The sequence below is a fragment of the Mytilus trossulus genome, chromosome 4 (assembly GCF_036588685.1).
Source record: "Mytilus trossulus isolate FHL-02 chromosome 4, PNRI_Mtr1.1.1.hap1, whole genome shotgun sequence".
Taxonomy (NCBI): domain Eukaryota; kingdom Metazoa; phylum Mollusca; class Bivalvia; order Mytilida; family Mytilidae; genus Mytilus; species Mytilus trossulus.
Genome location: NC_086376.1, coordinates 81209124 through 81229606, shown reverse-complemented (window position 1 = coordinate 81229606; position 20483 = coordinate 81209124). Strand labels below are relative to the sequence as shown.

At 33.0% G+C, this 20483-nt stretch overlaps 1 protein-coding gene across 2 annotated transcripts; it reads right to left on the bottom strand.

Annotated features, from left to right (window-relative positions):
* Nucleotides 1–10861: 10861 nt before the first annotated feature.
* Nucleotides 10862–19953, bottom strand: LOC134716108 (TELO2-interacting protein 2-like). 2 transcript variants are annotated; one of them, XM_063578883.1, is made up of 2 exons: nucleotides 19846–19953; nucleotides 10862–12477 (listed from the first exon to the last, which is right to left on the bottom strand). In XM_063578883.1, the coding sequence occupies exon 2, from the start codon at nucleotides 12459–12461 to the stop codon at nucleotides 10911–10913; it is 1551 nt and encodes a 516-aa protein (XP_063434953.1). In that variant the 5' UTR covers nucleotides 12462–12477; nucleotides 19846–19953; the 3' UTR covers nucleotides 10862–10910. The 2 variants fall into 2 exon arrangements, with proteins under 2 accessions (XP_063434953.1, XP_063434952.1); XM_063578882.1 differs by lacking the exon at nucleotides 19846–19953 and adding an exon at nucleotides 16486–16609.
* Between the last annotated feature and the right edge of the window lie 530 nt (nucleotides 19954–20483).

Here is a 20483-nt window from a genome sequence, read left to right as displayed (position 1 = left end):
CAGAACCCCCATCCAAATTATCTCTAGCCAAAAGTATTTATCTTTTTCTATTTTATATGTACGAACAATATTCAATTTTTCTATAATTTCGATTAAAATATTACAAAATCTGAGTAAAAATAGATCGAATGCCCCAAATAAACATTGTCTGATTGGTTGAAGTACTGTGGCGTCGATGCTTAGCATAATAAGCCTCGATGTGAAGCACACGCTTCACAGGAATAAGGAGAGTTTTACAAATAATGTGAATACACAGATCCTCCATCCTATTTATATTTTGCTGGAAATGTTGCAGTGTTCATCATTTCTGTTTTGATTCTGCTCACAACATTCCATTTTTTCTATAATTCCGATTTAAATATGTGGAACCCGCAATAAAAATAGATGGCCTCAATCACGTATTGTTATTTTCGTGAAATTTTAGTCATATAGTTTATCAATTAGAGAATTTTTGGTAAGTATTACTTATTCATGTTAAGGTTCTACTGATGTGCTTCTCTAGACCTTTTTGACGCTCCGTTTTATCCCATTTATCTCAATACTATCTCCAAGGAATTGTATATTTAAATATACAATCCCTTGCTATCTCCGATGACAGAAATGTCAACTCGACCTATTCGTGTCGAAAGTGAAAATCGCATCTATTTGATGAAATAATTTCTTCTTCAACGGTTCATGCATTATTTTTGTATTATTTGATAACCAATCACATTCACGTTGCATGTTTGCATGAAAATGGTTATGTATTAGTGAATTGTAAGGGCGATGCAACATGCGAGGTCAGTGCACGATCACGTGACATTATTATTTGTAAACAAACATGCTCCCCGTGTAACACGTGTCTGAATTATCCTTTCAAAGTGTTATGAATCTTTCAATCACTATTTTATGATATATTTCTTTTTGTTTTTAGGTCTGCATATCAATATAGTCCAAGTGAATTAGTAATAGTTCTGAGTTGTGTTTTTTTCTTCATAGTCATAGAATTAGAAGGTAAGTCTACATAAGTTATATTTAACTTAAGTCTAAAAAGATAACTTTCCCTCTATATTTAAAACCGCATACAAATTTAAACAGCATTTGCTCCCCTTGAACACTAATTTGCCCCTTCCCCGTCATTTCCCTTTACGCAAAAGTCATACTTATAGTCCATTTACATTAATGGCCTATTTGTGATTTTACCATCTTAACTGCAATTTTCATATTGAACACATTTGACCATTTAGTATGAGTTCCCACGTTTTTTGTCTTATATGAAGGTAGTCCGAGATTACTCTGACGTCCGACGGCTGTTTTGCCAGACAAGCTGGGACCGTCCCACGACGGCAAAACAGCCGTCGGACGTCAGAGTAATCTCGGACTAATGAATGATGTTAACTTTTTAGGTCATGTTTTCCTAAACACCTTATTGCTATTTGGTTTGAGAACACAATTCATTTGTAGTGCATTTCTTTTAGAACATATATGAAAATTAAAAAAATCCCACCCGCGTTTTCTCAATGAAACTTTTACAGTGTGTTGTACTACTTTTGGGACAAATTATATCAAAATTAAAGAAAACTTCATCGTCTGTAACTCAAAATATGAACAATTTTATCCTTAGGGCGTCTTGAAATCTTTTGACAGCTTCCGAAGTCCTATATTTCAACCTTTTTCACCTGGACTAAATCACTACTTTCCTTTTAAATTCGGGACCCAAATTTCTATACAGTGTAATTTCACCACCCTACTTACAATTTGAGGCATTAAACATGGATAAATTAATTTGGAAGGGGCATTAAAATTAATGGCAAGTAACCACCCACTATTAACACTAGGGACTTTATTCGTGAACAACGAAAATCAAGGGACGACAATTGTGGTCTCGAACCATTTGTCTGTCTGGATTGTTAAAACCACAAATCAGATAGTGATGAATATGCAAGTTTTCAACAATCCCGGAAAATACGAAAAATACACCTTATCGCTATGTAATCCAATCTGGGAAAGACAGTCAAATGTACAACTCCCTGTTTGGGTCATGTGGCTAAAAATAGAGGTTTTTTAGTAGAGAGCTGAGGGAGTAAAAACTTTAGAAAGCGATCATTAAGAAACTTTAAGGGGGTGGCGGGTCTAAATCATTTATATAGGATTTCTCTATATTTTTCTATAAATGAACTTTATATTATAGTTAATAGAAAAATAAAATAAAATAAGTGGGGTCACCCTTCATTTGCGCTCATAATCAGTCTTCCAAAGAAGCATACATTTATGTAAAAGTGTTTTTTTTCTGTTTAAGTAATAGGAGAAATAAAGTTAATATCGAAATACAATGAAATAAAAAAAGAAATTTATTACAGAAATCGCTCAAATTTTTACAATAATTTAGTTTAAGTACAGCTTACATATGGAAATGATAACCAAACATGACATATTACCGACAAATCTGACAGGAAGTGCAAAAAAAAATAAAAAAATCCCGACATACCGACCCTGATTTTTTGGCCTTGGAAGCAGGAAACAGACATCTATTTTTTTTGGCCTAAAAGTCATCTGGGGCCAACACAAATTTATTGTTTTGAATGATTTTTGTACCATATGATAAAGTAACAACTACAAAAGGTAACAAATAAAATTTGTAATGAAAAACAAATGTTTATTTTTTTTCTGAAAATTTTGTACCCTCGAGGCTCCTTAATATAGTATGATCAATTTTTTTCGAAATTAAAATTGAAGTTTAAAGTTTTTACGGTAAGGGAAGACATCAAAAGATCAATGTAAGCTAAAAAACTTAATTCAAATAGTTTGGGGGTTGAACTGCTGCAAAATTTGGTTATCTGACATTGATTTTTACATATATCCACATGGGTCAATCAGTTTTTCCCAAATTAAGTTAAGAAGGGGGTAGGGGGGTCAGTGAAAAAACTATGTGAATTAAGTTTTTTATCCTTCATTGAACTTTTGGTGTCGTCCTTAAGTTAAAACAGGTCTCATAAAAAAGTATTGTGCATCAGTGTAAATTTCATGAATTCTTAAATCACATGTATATAAATCATGGACTATAATTCTTTATAGCAATATCTGTTAGCCATTTAGGGGTCTTTTGCATTTAAAGTTCAGATAAAGTGGGTTCATTTTGCGAAAAAATTACCTCAATATAAAGGACAATATATATATAGACAATATATAGACTCAAAAAATGGTATATCAAACAGAAGACAAAAAAGGGAAAATATAGTGAATTTTGGAGAATTTATATTATTAAATGTACATGCATTTGAAATATTTAAGATCCATGGTGACCTAGCTACCAGTTTAGAAAACAGTGATTTAAATGCTAGTCTATTAGAGGGATATTTCATTTTCATTGGAAGTAGATATAGAATCTTATTTTATCATGAAGTCCAATTTGAAAATGACTTTGGGGACTGTTGGGATCCCGCTAACATGTTTAACCCCGCCACATTATTTATGTATATGCCTGTCCCAAGTCAGAAGCCTGTAATTCAGTGGTTGTCGTTTGTTTATGTGTTACATATTTTTTTTTACATATATAAGGCCATTAGTTTTCTAGCTTGAATTGTTTTACATTGTCTTATCGGGGCCTTTTACATGTATAGCTGACTATATATGTGGTATGGGTTTTGCTCATTGTTGAAGGCCGTAGGGTGACCTATAATTGTTAATGTTTGTGTCATTTTGGTCTTTTGTGGATAGTTGTCTCATTGGCAATCATACCACATCTTCTTTTTTATATTTGGGAATGAAGATGTAGTAAAGGCTGAATGCCAGTTTTAGTCTTATATATGTACTTTAGTCTTACATGTATATAATTACATATATGTATGTGTACATATATCACTGATATAGTGGCAATGATAAATAGACACTGACAAGTCTTCAATGGTGGATCCAGAACTTTTCAGGGGGGGGGGGGGAGGGGGGGGGCAGTCATGCTTCAGTGAGTGATTCCCTATATAATCAACCAAATTTTTCCCATAAAAAGGGGGGGGGGGGGCTGGATCCACCTATGGTCTTACAGTAGATAACATTTTATAGTTATGAATATTTTGTCAGTTGACTAAAACTAGATGGAGGTGTGTGTGTTCTTATTTCCAACAGAAGGACACTAAACCTAAATCAATATGTGCATGAAGCAAATTGATAGTTGCTAGATACTGAATGATTATACCACAAGAAAGTTTTAACCTGTGCATATATATACTTAAAATACGATAAAAAAATCATGTCTTTTTCAGGACTTCTGAATCCAACCATGTAGTATGGAATGTTCTTGAGATATGGTTTTGGTTGATGGATGTTCACGAAGGACCTGTAGTACAAAGTATATCACTGGATTTAGCTCTTTGTCTAAGTGTATTATTAAATTACTTTGCTTTGAGCTCAGTTCATTGTTATGCAATTCTTTCTTTGTAAAATAAAGATTTGACAGACAACTCTCATGTACAAGGATTTGTCAAAGTAGTATCACCTCTTATGTACAATGTAAGTATTAGGGAGATAAATGCATTCTATTTTAATTTGAACCAAACATATTATGTTTGTTCAATTATGTTAAAAAAATGATAAGCTCTATCTAGGCTTATCGATTTCTTAAACTATATTTCATTGTTCATGCTTGAAATTTTTATACAACCACAGAAATTTTTGCGGTCCTAAATAGGTATCCTGTCGTCCGAAGACAGATGGTTTCAATATAATAACTTAACTATATACTAGTAATAAGCAAAAATAAATAAATAAAATTATAACACAATGTTTATAACCACAAAAGGAAGCTTGGGATTGATTTTGGGGGTTATAGTCCATAAGGTTAGTCTGTCTTAGGTTTAGGTTCCAAAGGTGCCCAAAACAAGCATTAATTTAGTGTCAGTACAAAAAGTTGTGTACAAGTATTTCAATTGCTCTGAAATTGTACCATAATGTTTAATACCATAAGTAGAAGGTTGGGGTATATTTTAAGGGTTATTACATTGGGGCAAATAGTCGAGGAATTGAGGGTCAAAAACAAGCACGTTTGTAGAGTCGAGACCACAAATTGTCCAGAATGGTTGTTGAATTACCTAAAACCAATGCTTTATGAAATCTTCTTTGAAAATTAGAGTTGTCTTTCTCTGTCCAGAATACATGTAGTAGTTTAATCAACTTAAATTAATGCTTTATACAATATACAATGCAAAATTCACTTTACTACCAACTGATAAATTAAAGCAGTCTTTAATAACCATTCAGTGATTACAAGCACTTTGATTATCATTCTAGGGTTATGCCCTTTTACAAATGGAAACATTGAAGAATTATTTAGTCTTAACTTAAGTTTGTTTTAACTAAATCTAGTGAACCATACCAATAGTAAGCAAATACATATGAAAAAGATGTGGTATGCTTTCCAATGAGACAGTTCTCCACAAGAGACCAAATGACACAGAAGTTAACTATAGGACATAAACAATAAGCAAAGCCAATACCGCATAATCAGCTATAAAAGGCACCGAAATGACAATATAAAACAATTCAAACGAGAAAACTAATGGCCTTATTTATGTTAAAAAAAAAATAAACAAAAAACTTATATGTCACACATTAATAAACGACAATCACCGAGTTACAGGCTCCTTATATCATGTTCTCAAATCTAGATATCATCTCCCATATAGAAAAAAAACGTGTGAAAAAATTAATCTATTATGTGTTGCGTTCCTAGATACAAAATGTATCCAAAATCAAAGATGTAGAACATATTCTATCATTATAACTAGGTAACTAGGGTTATAACTGTCTCCTCTATGCCTGTCTTAAACATAAAAAAAAAATATTAAATAAATAACAGTTCTAATGCTCAGGTTGGTTGTCACCGTGCAACACAGTTAATAATATAAAAAAAAAGATGTGGTATGATTGCCAATGAGACAACTATCCACAAAAGACCAAAATGACACAAACATTAACAATTATAGGTCACCGTACGGCCTTCAACAATGAGCAAAGCCCATACCGCATATATAGTCAACTATAAAAGGCCCTGATAAGACAATGTAAAACAATTCAAGCGAGAAAACTAATGGCCTCATTTATGTAAAAAAATGAATGAAAAACAAATATGTAACACATAAACAAACGACAACCACTGAATTACAGGCTCCTGACTTGGGACAGGCACATACAAAAATAATGTGGCGGGGTTAAACATGTTAGTGGGATCCCAACCTCCCCCTAACCTGGGGCAGTGGTATAACAGTACAACACAAGAACAAACTATAAAAATCAGTTAAAAAAGGCTTAACTCATCAGATAGACAAAAAAATAACACCATAAAGGAAAAACATAGAACTCCTTTTGTCATAAGACACTGTCAAACATCAAAACATACTATCCACACTCATCTGTGTCCACACTTGTTATTTCATAAAATATTTAGATGATATGATCTGTCAGACATTTATCCTGTTTCCCCAAAAACACATCATTTGGCATAAACATGGGAATTCACAAAAAGCTCACACATGAACTCTTTTCACATGGCCCGAAAAGGGGGAAAAGACGCAAAGTTACTTTAGCCTGATGAGGTTGACAAAAACCTGTAGCCTTATCATAGCATTAAACAGTCGCACAACTTCGTATAGCGGTTGTTGCATGCATAACAGAAGACGCTTATTAACTTTTTTGACGCACCTGTTTTGACGGTACGCACAGTATTGGTGAACCCTACTAGTTCCGCGTTGTTTCTCCCTAATTTGAGCATGTCTTTTAGAATAAATGAAAACTGGTATGATATGTAATGTCTAAAAGACTAGTTTTATAGTAATATCTTTGAAATAATAAAATTATAACATAAAATTATATCAAATAACCCTAAAGGGAAAAAAACGTAAAAAAATATGAGCGTAGCTTGTAACATGGAAATCGAGTATTTTTAGTAATTTGAATCAGAAAATCTTATTTTTGCACGCAAATTAGCAGGAAATGTTATGCGAAATTTAGCACAATTTGCTACGACGTCGCATCCGACGTTTTGGGCATTTTTTTTCAAATATGCGAGTAAGAAGATGCATTGAAATGTTCAAAAGAGGATGTAACAAGAAATATGAAATAGGGGGGGGGGGGGGGGGGTAAATTACAATGGATTCTACGGTAAGAAATTTTATAGAATGCAATAATATGTAAACGAAAAAAAAACATATATTCTTAATGTGCTTTTAATATCGTTTACAAATAGTACAACAATATGGTTTGGAAGTGGAATTTTCTAATCGAATTTTCACTTTTTGCTTGTCTAGTCCATTTTGTTACCGTGTGCTAAATGCACAAATTATGTACGTTTTCGTAAAGATGTTGTACATTCAAACGTAAATATAAATCAATAGACCACTTTTGAGTTCATCCGTCACCGGAAAAAACTCGTCAATTATACGCGCCTTTATCATCGTCATTTGTGCGTTTAGGGGCGTCGTCACTTCCTTCCAATGTTGAGCGAGTGGTTGGAAAACTATAATTCTATATTGTACGAATTATTCGGCAAATTGAATTCTCAAAATTGACAATCAACACTGCTGTCATTAGGGAAATGTTAGTAAGTACCTACAGAGCAACCATTATTTCTAGTTTATCCTGCACAAAAACTATCACTAAGACGCTTGATGAACGTAAATAGTGCAGGGATACAGGCGAGCCCCTCTATCTGGTAAATGACGTCATAAAGGCGTGTATAATTGACGAGTTTTTGCCGGTGACGGATGAACTCGAAAGTGGTCTATTGTGTATCTTATTATTTGATTTATGTATTGTTTTCGTAATGTGTTTTTAAAAGTCTTTCTCATATAAAAGAAATTTTGAATAAATAATGAAAGACAAAAAAATAATAAGAAAATCGAAATGTCTAGTCTGATTTGTTACCGTGCAATCTTGTAACGTTTTTCCGTGATTTTCAACGTAACGTGTATTTTGTCATTTTAATTTTTTATGCATAAACTACGTTCTTGTAGGCCAAAACAAATTTAACCACCACTAAAAGAATAAGATTAAATAAAGAAAGAAAGGAAAAAAGAAGAAGAGAACAAAAAGCGGGATGCTAAGATTTAGATGCAAACGTTAACATTTGGCTTCAATAAAGTTCTCTCAACGTTCCGTCGATGAACGTTTTCTGACATTACAAACGTAGCACCAATACTGTGCGTAACGTCTTTTAGCTTCCTATGGAAATCATATTAGACCACTTTCGAGTTCATCCGTCACCGGAAAAAACTCGTCAATTATACGCGCCTTTATCACCGTCATTTTTGCGTTTAGGGGCGTCGTCACTTCCTTCCAATGTTGAGCGAGTGGTTGGAAAACTATCATTCTATATTGTACGAATTATTCGGCAAATTGAATTCTCAAAATTGACAATCAACACTGCTGTCATTAGGGAATTGTCAGTAAGTACCTACAGAGCAACCGTTATTTCTAGGTTATCCTGCACAAAGACGATCACTAAGACGCTTGATGAACGTAAATAGTGCAGGGATACAGGCGAGCCCCTCTATCTGGTTAGTTACGTCATAAAGGCGTGCATAATTGACGAGTTTTTGCCGGTGACGGATGAACTCGAAAGTGGTCTTCTAACCCTGTTTAAAATCCATAAACTACTGTCGCCTTTATTCATCAGATTTTAAAGACTAAAAGAATCCCTTATAACTAGTGAAGAGAAAGATACTAATATCTTTGCATCACAGCCAAACAGGACCTTGTATGATGAACCCCAAACTATGAATGTGAATCAGTTTGGCAGGGTATGCTGTTTAATATGTGCCTTCTTTCTGAATGGGGACATTGAATATGATGCCTCGTGTAAGGAAAGTGCCACGCGATCAGTACATAAGAATTAGTTGACCGTTCCTGGTAGCCTGTTAAAAGGCATCCTTTCTGTACCTATTAAACATACCTATCAGGAGCCTGTAATTCAGTATTTGTCGTTTGTTTTTGTGTTACATATTTGTTAATCTTTCAATTTTTTTATACAAATAAGGCCGTTAGTTTTCTCGTTTGAATTATTATAACTGACTATGCGGTATGGGCTTTGCTATATACAGTTGTTAATGTCTGCCGATTTTGGTTTCTTGTGGACAGTTGTCTCATTGGCAATCATACCACATCTTTTTTATATCTTCATTGCAATTGGCAGTCGTGATTCCTATCCGTTACCCCAGTCAACTCATTCTTTTGCTTATTTTATTTATCATCTAGTTGTTTTCGTCCTAAATATGCATGAAATATTGGCCACTGAATGTAAACAAAAGTCAATCCGTCAATTAAAATAAAAACTTATTTTCTCTTCTTTTTGTCCAACAATAAACCAATTCTTTCATCATATTATACACTTCTGTTTAGAATAGATTTTCTTAAAATTCGTTGGTAAATTTTGTCCTTTTGAAATAACAAATTGTCCCTCTGTCATGACAATACAGTGAGTACATACTAAACGTAGTTTCTGTTGACTGTCCCTCTGGTATCTTTAGTCCCTCTTTCACTAACATAAACTAATAATGACTTCTACACTTTACCAGATGCTTGGTAATTACAGACTAATCTTAATTGTTCTGAACCATTAGTTAATTTCATTGCAAGATATTGTTTTTGGTGATATGTATCCAGCCGAACATTTAGTAAAATGCACTGCATGTAGGGTTTTGGTCCTTTTTGAAGGCCTCATGGCGGCATATAGATGTTTCAATCAATTTTATTTTCACTCTGGTGGATAGTTGTCTAATCGACAATGAAACCAAATCTTCTTTAGTTTATGTTTTTTACATTTATAATAAGACTATTTTATCATTTTTCATGCAGGTCAAATTGAATTTTTAAACCAGAAGCAAAACTATGGTACAGAAAATAGTAAAACTTAAATCAATACCAAAATGCAACCTTATAAATGCTAATTAAATCATGCACAGAGTCTCTTGTCAAACTATAATCAGCAATGTCAACCATCTTGAATTAAAGATCAACATGAAAATCGGAGAAACAGCTCAGCTAGTCTACATATAAATATAAAAGACTCTAGATGGCCATGAGAATATCCGACAGAAGCAGAACTAGATGATGACATAAAATCTGGAAGATAACTGATTTTTACAACATTAAATTGTAAAAATTCTATGTAATGCATCACATGATATTCAAGACAAATTTGGAAGTCTAGCAAATCAGGAATTATGGGCTTGTTTTGACTTTTAACTTAATATATTGGCACTCACACCACATCTTCCTATATCTATATTTTCAGGGCAATAAGTCATATGAATTTAACTGAAGATGGTGAACTTTTTTTAATGTTTAAAGGAAACATTCAGGAACGTTGGAAACCGTCTAAAACTACACATTTACAACAGACCTGAAAACTGACTCCCAACAAAAATGAAAACCAAGCAATCTTCTGTTTTATAATCCCTACTGTCTCAAGTGGGCCAAAACCAGATAAAGAAATGCTTTTGAGGATGGTGATTTGGAAAATTTTAAGTATCAGCATAAGCAATACAAAATATATCACTTGTTCTAACTAGCTAATTACACTTTAAAGGAAGGCATTTCCCGACAGCCTGAGGAATTTCAAAAATGTATATGTATAAAAATCAAATTTGATTGTTTGAGGGAGGCAATGCAATGAAACATTTGTTGTAGATATGATGGTAAAAAAAATATATAAAAATGAAATGATTATTTCAAACAATACAACCTTGTCCTCTTAAATATATTGTTTAAAAACTCATTAACTGAGCAATACAGATAGAATCTGAGTAGAAAAACAGACAAAACATATTACATGTATTATAATATATTTTTTCTTTCAAAACACAGACACAGAAAAACAACATAATACTAGTGCTATGGCACTGTACATTTGTTTAATCTGTTAATCATCAGAAATTCATATATCACCCAGTACAATCAACTGAATACTGCACATCTTTGAGAACATTGATACAAAGGGGAGGTAATTTTGGACTATCAACAGATTTAATCAATTTTTCACACTTATCTCCCCCTATCACTTTCAACAATTTCAAACATGTGGTAACTTTCTCAGTCAGAAGCATTGTCACTGTCTCAGTTCTAGATGAGTCTTGAATTGCTAAACTGCATAAAAACTTCAATAACATTCTCAAAATGTTTTCCATGTGTGATGGAATTCTAGGCCAAGTATTTTTCAAAACTTTTTCTAGCAAATTCAGCACATTTATTCTTGTTATTTCTTCAGGCCCTTCATAAACTTCTAAATAACTTTCAATGACCTTTAGAATTCTTTGAAGGTGTTTCACTGTAGAAAGTCCCATTATATCAACAAAATCACCTAAAAATGATGTGACAATCTGACGGAGAATAATTTTATTTTCGCATTCTGCATTCAGTAAAATAATTTGTATTACTTCATCATGCTTAGCTGTTTTTCTCTCCATTTGGCTATCAGATACTACTGGAATTTTTTCAACTATTTTAAGAATTGTCAATATGGCTGGAAAAGATGCTTCATTCAACTCCGCTTCATTTGTATAAAGCTGATGTTTCAGAGCTGTGTACACAACATCAGCATGACCATACCAACGCAGTTCTTCGGCAGACACATTTTCCATAATGTGCTGTAAGCACTGTATTCCGCTTATCCTGTTTGCCATTACATAATCATCTATGAAATTAAGTGCGGGTGGCAAAACCTTTTCTAAATTCTCGTATAAGTTGGGATATGATGTGTGGAATAGGCACCATGCAAAGACAGACTTAGCACTGGGATATTTCGCCCAATTGCTTTTGGTCAGTTTTGGATTTAAAATTTTCAGTATTTGATTCATAATGCTATGGTCAACTGATTTGAAAGCATCTTTATTTGTCAAGTTTTGGTTGCAAGACAGTAAATCTTCATCTGATACACATTCATAGAATAATTTCATCAATCTTAGAAGATTTTTTGCCATGAATCTGGATAATTCTGAGGTCCACAAATCATCTTTGATATGTTCAAGAATTAAATAAATCATATCTGGTGAAATTTGAGATAAAAAAGCTCGGAACTGATCATTTGTGGTTTCTTCGCTGAATTTTTCTAACAGTATATTGAAAATGGACATTACTGTAGCCGACATATTTGCTACACCTTCAAAATCATTTTTATCAAAAATGTAGTGTTCCTTATTTGAAACCTTGGGAACTAAACATAGATGAAAAATATCTTTCATTAAAGAAAAAGATTTGTCCCGAATAGCAGATTGAATGGAACCTAAAAACCAATCATTAGTAGCTTTGGCACATAACACTATGCAAACAGCCAGGTGCTTTATTCTTTCACTTGGTTCTTGTTCCAACACTTCTTTGAAAACATCTAAGAGGTTATAACGGCTAATTATTTCATCCTGTAAATCAGATCTGAAAGCACTGTGATCACTTTTGTCGTGTAAGAGTATTTCTGTCATCAATGTCTTTAAACGAGCCATTTTGTCCTCGGATTATCTGAAAACATATTGCATATTTTAGTGTAAATCCAAATTTAATGCATTAAATATATATACATGTACAAATGTAAGAAATAGCATACAGTCTTTATGCTATTTCTTACATGTATATCAAGTGATGAATGTTGAAAGAATCACAATTTGAATTTTATTTTCATTGGTAAGAAAAGTTAAAGGGGTGTGTCATTTGATCTCTTGGCTAACTGTCAAGATTTCATACTCATCTGATAATCCTTGTCATTATAAACTTGTTTGGCTTTATAAAGGTTTTAATCTGAGCGTCACTGATGAGTCTTTCATAAAAAAAGACAAAATGCACTTTGGTGTATTAAATTATAATCCTGGTACCTCCAAAAACAAATAAGACTACTTGGACCATTAAGTATTAGTAACAAATGACAATAATGACTGAGTAGGAGCATTTGTTGGTAGAAGTGCAATATTGCTAAGTATGAGTTAGCAAATGTACGAGTCACCATGTACTTGCATTGAAATCTGTAATGTTAATACGGCCATAATTATCATAAGGTTATAATTAAGAATTGAATGCTTCTTTTTGTAAATTTATTGGGTGGTAAAAGCGTTGACCGAAGAACATTTTGTATGAAGCGCTTCCGCGCTTCATTCTAAAAATGTACGCACGGTCAACGCTTTTAAAACCCTATAAAGTTTCAAAAAGAAGTATTCAATACTTATAATTACATTTTTTTAGCTTAAATCATGAAAACACGATTTTTATCCAGTTTTATTTAATTCACCTGTGCACTTTTTTGTGGGACCTCGTGTCATCATGCATGATAAATGTTATTGTCTGATGCAATTGTCCACGGAATAACATGTTAGCCAATCAGAATAACGTTTTATAATGAAACTTACATCTAATGTAATTATTTAACCTTAGCAACAATTATTACAAATACAAATATTTTTTTCAATGGTACACACACAATTACAATAATTGGCAAAGGGCCATATTTCAGTACATTATAACAATGAATACAGCATAATTAAATATGTTATAAGTAGTTAAGAAGCTAGAATCTCATTTCTTTATATACACCAGACATTTATGTATAAGAACTAGTCACTTTCAGGACTTTTAAAGAATTACTATTAATGCAACTTTTAATATTTAGCTGAATTTCACTACAACATGTACATGTAGGAAGTATATTTAAAATCAAAGTGCTTGAAAGCACTGAATGGAAAAGATTGATTCAATTTATCAGTGGGAAGAAAAAAAAAAATATTGCATTGGTTGTTATTGATTCAACAGATATTAGATTCCTGCACCATGCAAAAGTTATGTAATTTTCTTGACAAGTTAAACATTATTTTGTGCCTTGAACATGCTGAATATCTGAGCAAATATTTCTGGAAATGTTCATACTATGATAGTATGTATAGAACTTTCTAATCAATGCGCTATATTTTGTGAATTAAACTAGAGGCTCTAAAGAGCCTGTGTCGCTCACCTTGGTCTATGTGAATATCCAAGTAAACAAAGGAAGCAGATGGATTCATGACAAAATAGTGTTTTGGTGATGGTGATGTGTTTGTAAATCTTACTTTACTAAACATTGTTGCTGCTTAAAATTATGTCTATCTATAATGAACTTGGCCCAGTAGATTCAGAGAAAAATGTTAGTAAAAATTTACAAACTTTATGGAAATTGTTTAAAATTGACTATAAAGGACAATAACTCCTTAGGGGGGTCAACTGACCATTTCGATCATGCAGACTTATTTGTTTATCTTACTTTGCTGAACATTATTGCTGTTTACAGTTTATCTCTATCTATAATAATATTCCAAGATAATAACCAAAAACAGCAAAATATCCTGAAAATTACGGATTCAGGTGCAGTAACCCAACAACAGATTGTCTTATTTATCTGAAAATTTCAGGGCAGATAGATCTTGACCTGATAAACAATTTTACTTCTGGTCAGATTTGCTCTTAATAATGCTTTGGTTTTTGAGTTATAAGCCCAAAACTGCATTTTAACCCTATGTTCTATTTTTAGCTGTGGCGGCCATCTTGGTTGGATTGCCATGTCACCAAACACAATTTTTAAACTAGATACCCAAAAGATGATTGTGACCAAGTTTGGATTAATTTGGCCAAGTAGTTTCAGAGGAGAAGATTTTTGTAAAAGATTACTAAGATTTACGAAAAATGGTCAAAAATTGACTATAAAGGGCAATAACTGCTAAAGGGGTCAACTGACCATTTTGGTCATGTTGACTTATTTGTAAATCTTTATTTGCTGAACATTAATGCTGCTTACAGTTTATCTTTATCTATAATAATAATCAAGATAATAACCAAAAACAGCAAAATTTCCATAAAATTACCAATTCTGGGGCAGCAACCCAACAACGGCTTGTCCAATTCATCTAAAAATTTCAGGGCAGATAGATTTTAACCCATGTCAGATTTGCTTTAAATGCTTTGGTAATTGAGTTATAAGCCAAAAACTGCATTTTACCCCTATGTTCTTTTTTTAGCCGTGGCTGCCATCTTGGTTGGATGGCCATGTCACCGAACACAATTTTTAAACTAGATACCCAAAAGATGATTGTGGCCAAGTTTGGATTAATTTGGCCAAGTAGTTTCAGAGGAGAAGATTTTTGTAAAAGATTGCATAGGTTTACGAAAAATGGTATAAAATTGACTATAAAGGACAATAACTCCTTAGGGGGTCAACTGACCATTTCGGTAATTTGACTTATTTGTTAATCTTAATTTGCCAAACATTATTGCTGTTTACAGTTTATCTCTATCTATAATAATATTTAAGATAATGACCAAAAACAGCAAAATTTCCTTAAAATTACCAGTTCAGGGGAAGCAACCTAACAACCAGTTGTCCAATTCATCTTAAAATTTCAGGGCAGATAGATCTTGACCTGATAAACAATTTAACCCCATGTCAGATTTGCTTTAAATGCTTTGGTTTTTGAGTTATAAGCCAAAAACTGCATTTTAGCCCTATGTTCTATTTTTAGCCGTGTTTGCCATCTTGGTTGGATGGCCAAGTCACCGAACACAATGTTAAACTAGATTCCTTAATAATGTTTTTGGCCATGTTTGGTTAAATTTGGCCCAGTAGTTTCAGGGGGGAAGATTTTTGTAAAAGCTTACGACGGACAACGACAATGACGGACGACCGACCCTGGACGCCAAGTGATGAGAAAAGCTCACTTGGCCCTTTGGGCCAGGTGAGCTAAAAAGGTAGTGATCAGCTTGGAACATTTCCATATCAAGCCAGTCCCATAAGGTTTGATTGCATTTCATGCAATCTTTACCTAATAATGGTTTAAAAGTTTATTCTGTAGAGTGGGGCACTCATATTCGACGGGGACACAATTTCGCTGTTTTATGAGTTCTACATGTACATGTAGGTGTAAAAACTTCAAAGGATGGGTGAAATGGAAGACAAGAAGCAACAAGAAACTATTGAGCGACAAGAAGCGACAAGAAACTATTTATAGTCTTCTTGCGGCTAAAATTATTCTTCTTGTCACTTCTTGATGCTTCTTGTTGCTTCTTTACGCTTCTTGTCACTAATTAGTGAGACCCCTTCTACCTCACCCGATTTACATACAAGTACATTACAAACTCGTTTATCGGTTGTTAAACATTAAAATGTCACCATTTTTCAATAGCAAGATTGTGTGCACTTAATGTTATTTTACACAGAGATGACCTTTCTAATCTATTACTTAGAAAATCAACATAAGAACTACTGTACACTGATTTCAGATTTGAAATATAAAAGTGTTGATAAAATTTTAGTTTGGATGAATTGTGAACTTTTGATGATTGATCCTGCGTGCACTGATCAATCACTCGTTGTTCAATACTTGGTAGATATTGTTTATTAGAAAAATTCCCCAGCTAGGTTTGAAAACATGAATAGTTTCTTACGACTAGGGTTGATTTCAGTAGAGATAAGTGCTGAATTTGCTAATACTTATAATGACAATTTGGCCTACATACCTTGTTACTATCTCACCAAATGAACTAGCAATTAGACATTTGGAATATGCTGAAAAAGTAGAAATACAAATTGTGGACTGCCGAATGCAGTGGGACAGTTAAGACTGGGGAGTGTCATGTACGTGCCATGATTTATTTTTCAAAGTTTGACTAAGGATCGAAAATAACTTTTAAAATGACACATTCAACAACGCTCCCATAAAGTACGAAAAGTAAGTAAATAAGGCACTCTTACGTGCTCTTAGTCTTACGTACTCTAATTGACAAAGATTAAGCCATCAGGAAACAATGACTTAACAACCCAATGGAATGGATATAATATCAGTGATTCTTTTTACAAATCTATACGGTTAATACACAGGCACTTGTCTCAAAAAAATATTCCTATATACCTTAATATAACATTAAGGTATAAAGGAAATTTTTTTTTGAGACAAGTGCCTGTGGGTTAACAGATCTATATGAAAATTTGAAATTTCTTTTTTAATATTTCAAATTCTAAAGTATTTTCTTATATATATTTGAAATTCATTTTCTAATATTAATAAATCGATTTTTAGTCTAAACAATCTCTTACAAGTTGACAGTGTAAATTTTACATGGTTATAATATCGTGAATTTCGAACTGTAACAACGGATCTCTAACAAATTCACAGTGCACACTAAATTACATGATATAATATCGTCATAACCAAACAGTAACTATTGATCTCTAACAAATTCACAGTTCACACTTTACATGGTGTATTATCGTGGATATTATCCTACTATAACTAAGGATCTCTAACAAATTCACAGTGCACATTTCACATATGGTATAATATCGAAAATTTCCAACTATAACTAAGGATCTCTAACAAGTTCAAAGTTCACAATTTACATGGTATTATATCGTGAATCTCCAACAGTAACTAAGGATCTTTAACAAGTTCAAAGTGCAGACATCATCTTGTATAATATATTATGAATATCCTACTGTGACTAAGGAATAAAGGATCTCTAACAAATTCACAGTTAACACTTTCCATTGTATAATATCGTTGATCTCCTACTATAAATATGGATCTCTAACAAAGTCACAGTGAACACTTCACATGGTATAATATTGTGATCTTTAACCATAACTAAAGATATCTAACAAATCGACAGTGCACACTTTACATGTTATAATATTGAGAATCTCCAACTGTAACACATGACCTTTAACAAATTCACAGTGCACACTTTACATGGTATAATATCGTGAATCTCCAATTGTAACAAAGGACCTCTAACAAATCGACAGTGCACACTTTACATGGTATAATATCGTGAATCTCCAACTGTAACTAAGGATCTCTAACAAATTCACAGAGCACACTTTACATGGTATAATATCGTGAATCTCCAACTGTAACTAAGGATCTCTTACAAATTCACAGTGCACACTTTACATGGTATAATATCGTGAATCTCCAACTGTAACTAAGGATCTCTTACAAATTCACAGTGCACACTTAACATGGTATAATATCGTGAATCTCCAATTGTAACAAAGGACCTCTAACAAATCACAGTGCACACTTTACATGGTATAATATCGTGAATCTCCAACTGTAACAACGGATCTCTTACAAATTGACAGTGCACACTTTACATAGTATAATATCGTCAATCTCCAACTGTAACTAAGGATCTCTAACAAATCGACAGTGCACAGTTTACATGGTATAGTATCGTGATTCACCAACCGTAACTAAGGATCTCTTACAAATTCACAGTGCACACTTTACATAGTATAATATCGTGAATCTCCAACTGTAACAAAGGATCTCTAACAAATTGACTGTGCACACTTTACATGGTATAATATCGTGAATCTCCAACTGTTACAAAAGAGCTCTAATAAATTCACAGTGCACACTTTACAAGGTATAACATCGTGAATCTCCAAATGTAACAAAGGATCTCGGAAACAGTGCAAACTTTGCTTGATATAATATCGTGAATCGTCATTTGTAACAACGGATCTCTAACAAATTCACAGTGCACAGTTTATATGGTATAGTATCGTGAATCTCCAACTGTAACTAAGGATTTTAAACAAATTCACAGTGCACACTTTACACTTTTTTTTATAATATCGTGAATCACCAACTGCATGTAACGAAGGATCTCTTAAAAATCCACAATGCGCATTTTATATGGTATAATATCTTGAATCTCCAACTGTAACTTAGGATCTCTAACAAATTCACAGTGCACACTTTACATGGTATAATATCGTGAATCTCCAAATTTACATAGTATTATATTGTATATCACCTACTGTAACTAACAAGGATGCACATATTGATAATTTTCAATCTGTAACTAAGGATGCGCATAGGCGATGTCCAACAAGTTCACAGTGAAAACTGTACATAATATGAATAGTAACGATAGTTTCAATCTGTAACTAAGGATGCACAAAGGCGATCTCTAACAAGTTCACAGTGAAAACTTTTCAAAATATAAAACGTAACGATAGTTTTAATCTATAACTAAGGATGCACAAAGGCGATCTCTAACAAGCTCACAGTGAAAACTGTACATAATATAAATAGTAACGATAGTTTAAATCTGTAACTAATGATGCACATAGGCGATCTCTAACAAGTTCACAGTGAAAACTTACATAATATGAATAGTAACGATAGTTTCAATCTGTAACTAAGGATGCACATGGGCGATCTCTAACAAGTTCACAGTGAAAACTTACATAATATAAATAGTAACGATAGTTTCAATCTGTAACTAAGGATGCACAAAGGCGATCTCTAACAAGTGCACAGTGAAAATTTTACATAATATGAATAGTAACGATAGTTTTAATCTGTAACTAAGGAGGCACAAAGGCGATCTCTAACAAGTTCACTGTGAAAACTTTTCAAAAAATAAAACGTAAAGATAGTTTTAATCTGTAACTAAGGATGCACATAGGCGATCTCTAACAAGTTCACAGTTAAAACAGTACAAAATATAAAACGTAACGATAGTGTAAATCTGTAACTAAGGATGCATATAGGCGATCTCTAACAAGTTCACAGTTAAAACTTAACAAAATATAATACGTAACGATAGTTTTAATCTATAACTAAGGATGCACATAGGCGATCTCTAACAAGTTCACAGTGAAAACTTTACAAAATATAGATAGTAACGATAGTTTAAATCTGTAACTAATGATGCACATAGGCGATCTGTAACAAGTTCACAGTGAAAACTTTACAAAATATAAAACTTAACGATAGTTTCTATCTGTAACTAAGGATGCACATAGGCGATCTCTAACGAGTTCACAGCGAAAATAAAATCATAATTTTACTGTGAATGACTTACCTTAAATGGTATTCGACCAGTTCATCAAAAAATGTGTTTAATATCGTAGTTCTGTCATGGTCATAAGAACAAAAAGCAAAATCCTTGTTACTCAACGAAAAACCGTCCGACCCTCGTGGCAGTGTTAGAGGGAAGAACTGCATGCAAATTCCCGCCGCTATATTTATTCACTTCAAAAACTGTGACGTTGACAAACGTCGCTAACCGACGGCTTTTTTCCACCTTGTTTAATATTACGCGCTAAGGAAAATAATCCTCGAAGCCTATGAGTTTTAACCGTTACCCGAACGTAGTTCATGGTTATCTAAATAAAAATTTCATGAATAGTTACTGGTTACTCACAATCCATTTGTAGTTTGATTTTTCATTTTGTCAAAAGACATCTTAATATCAGTATAAACGTGGACGTGATAGAGAACACCCAAAACTCAAAATGAAACATGGCGGAATGGGAAAACTGTGCTTCCTAAAACTTTAACAATAAACATATTGCATGCATTACACCTTGATTTCATTTATGGAAAGAGAAAAGTATTAAGCATGTTCGAAATTTGATAAAATATATATATATATATATATATTTTCAGTAAATTTAATCTTTGTGTTTTAGCAGAGACATATAATACATTGTATTATAT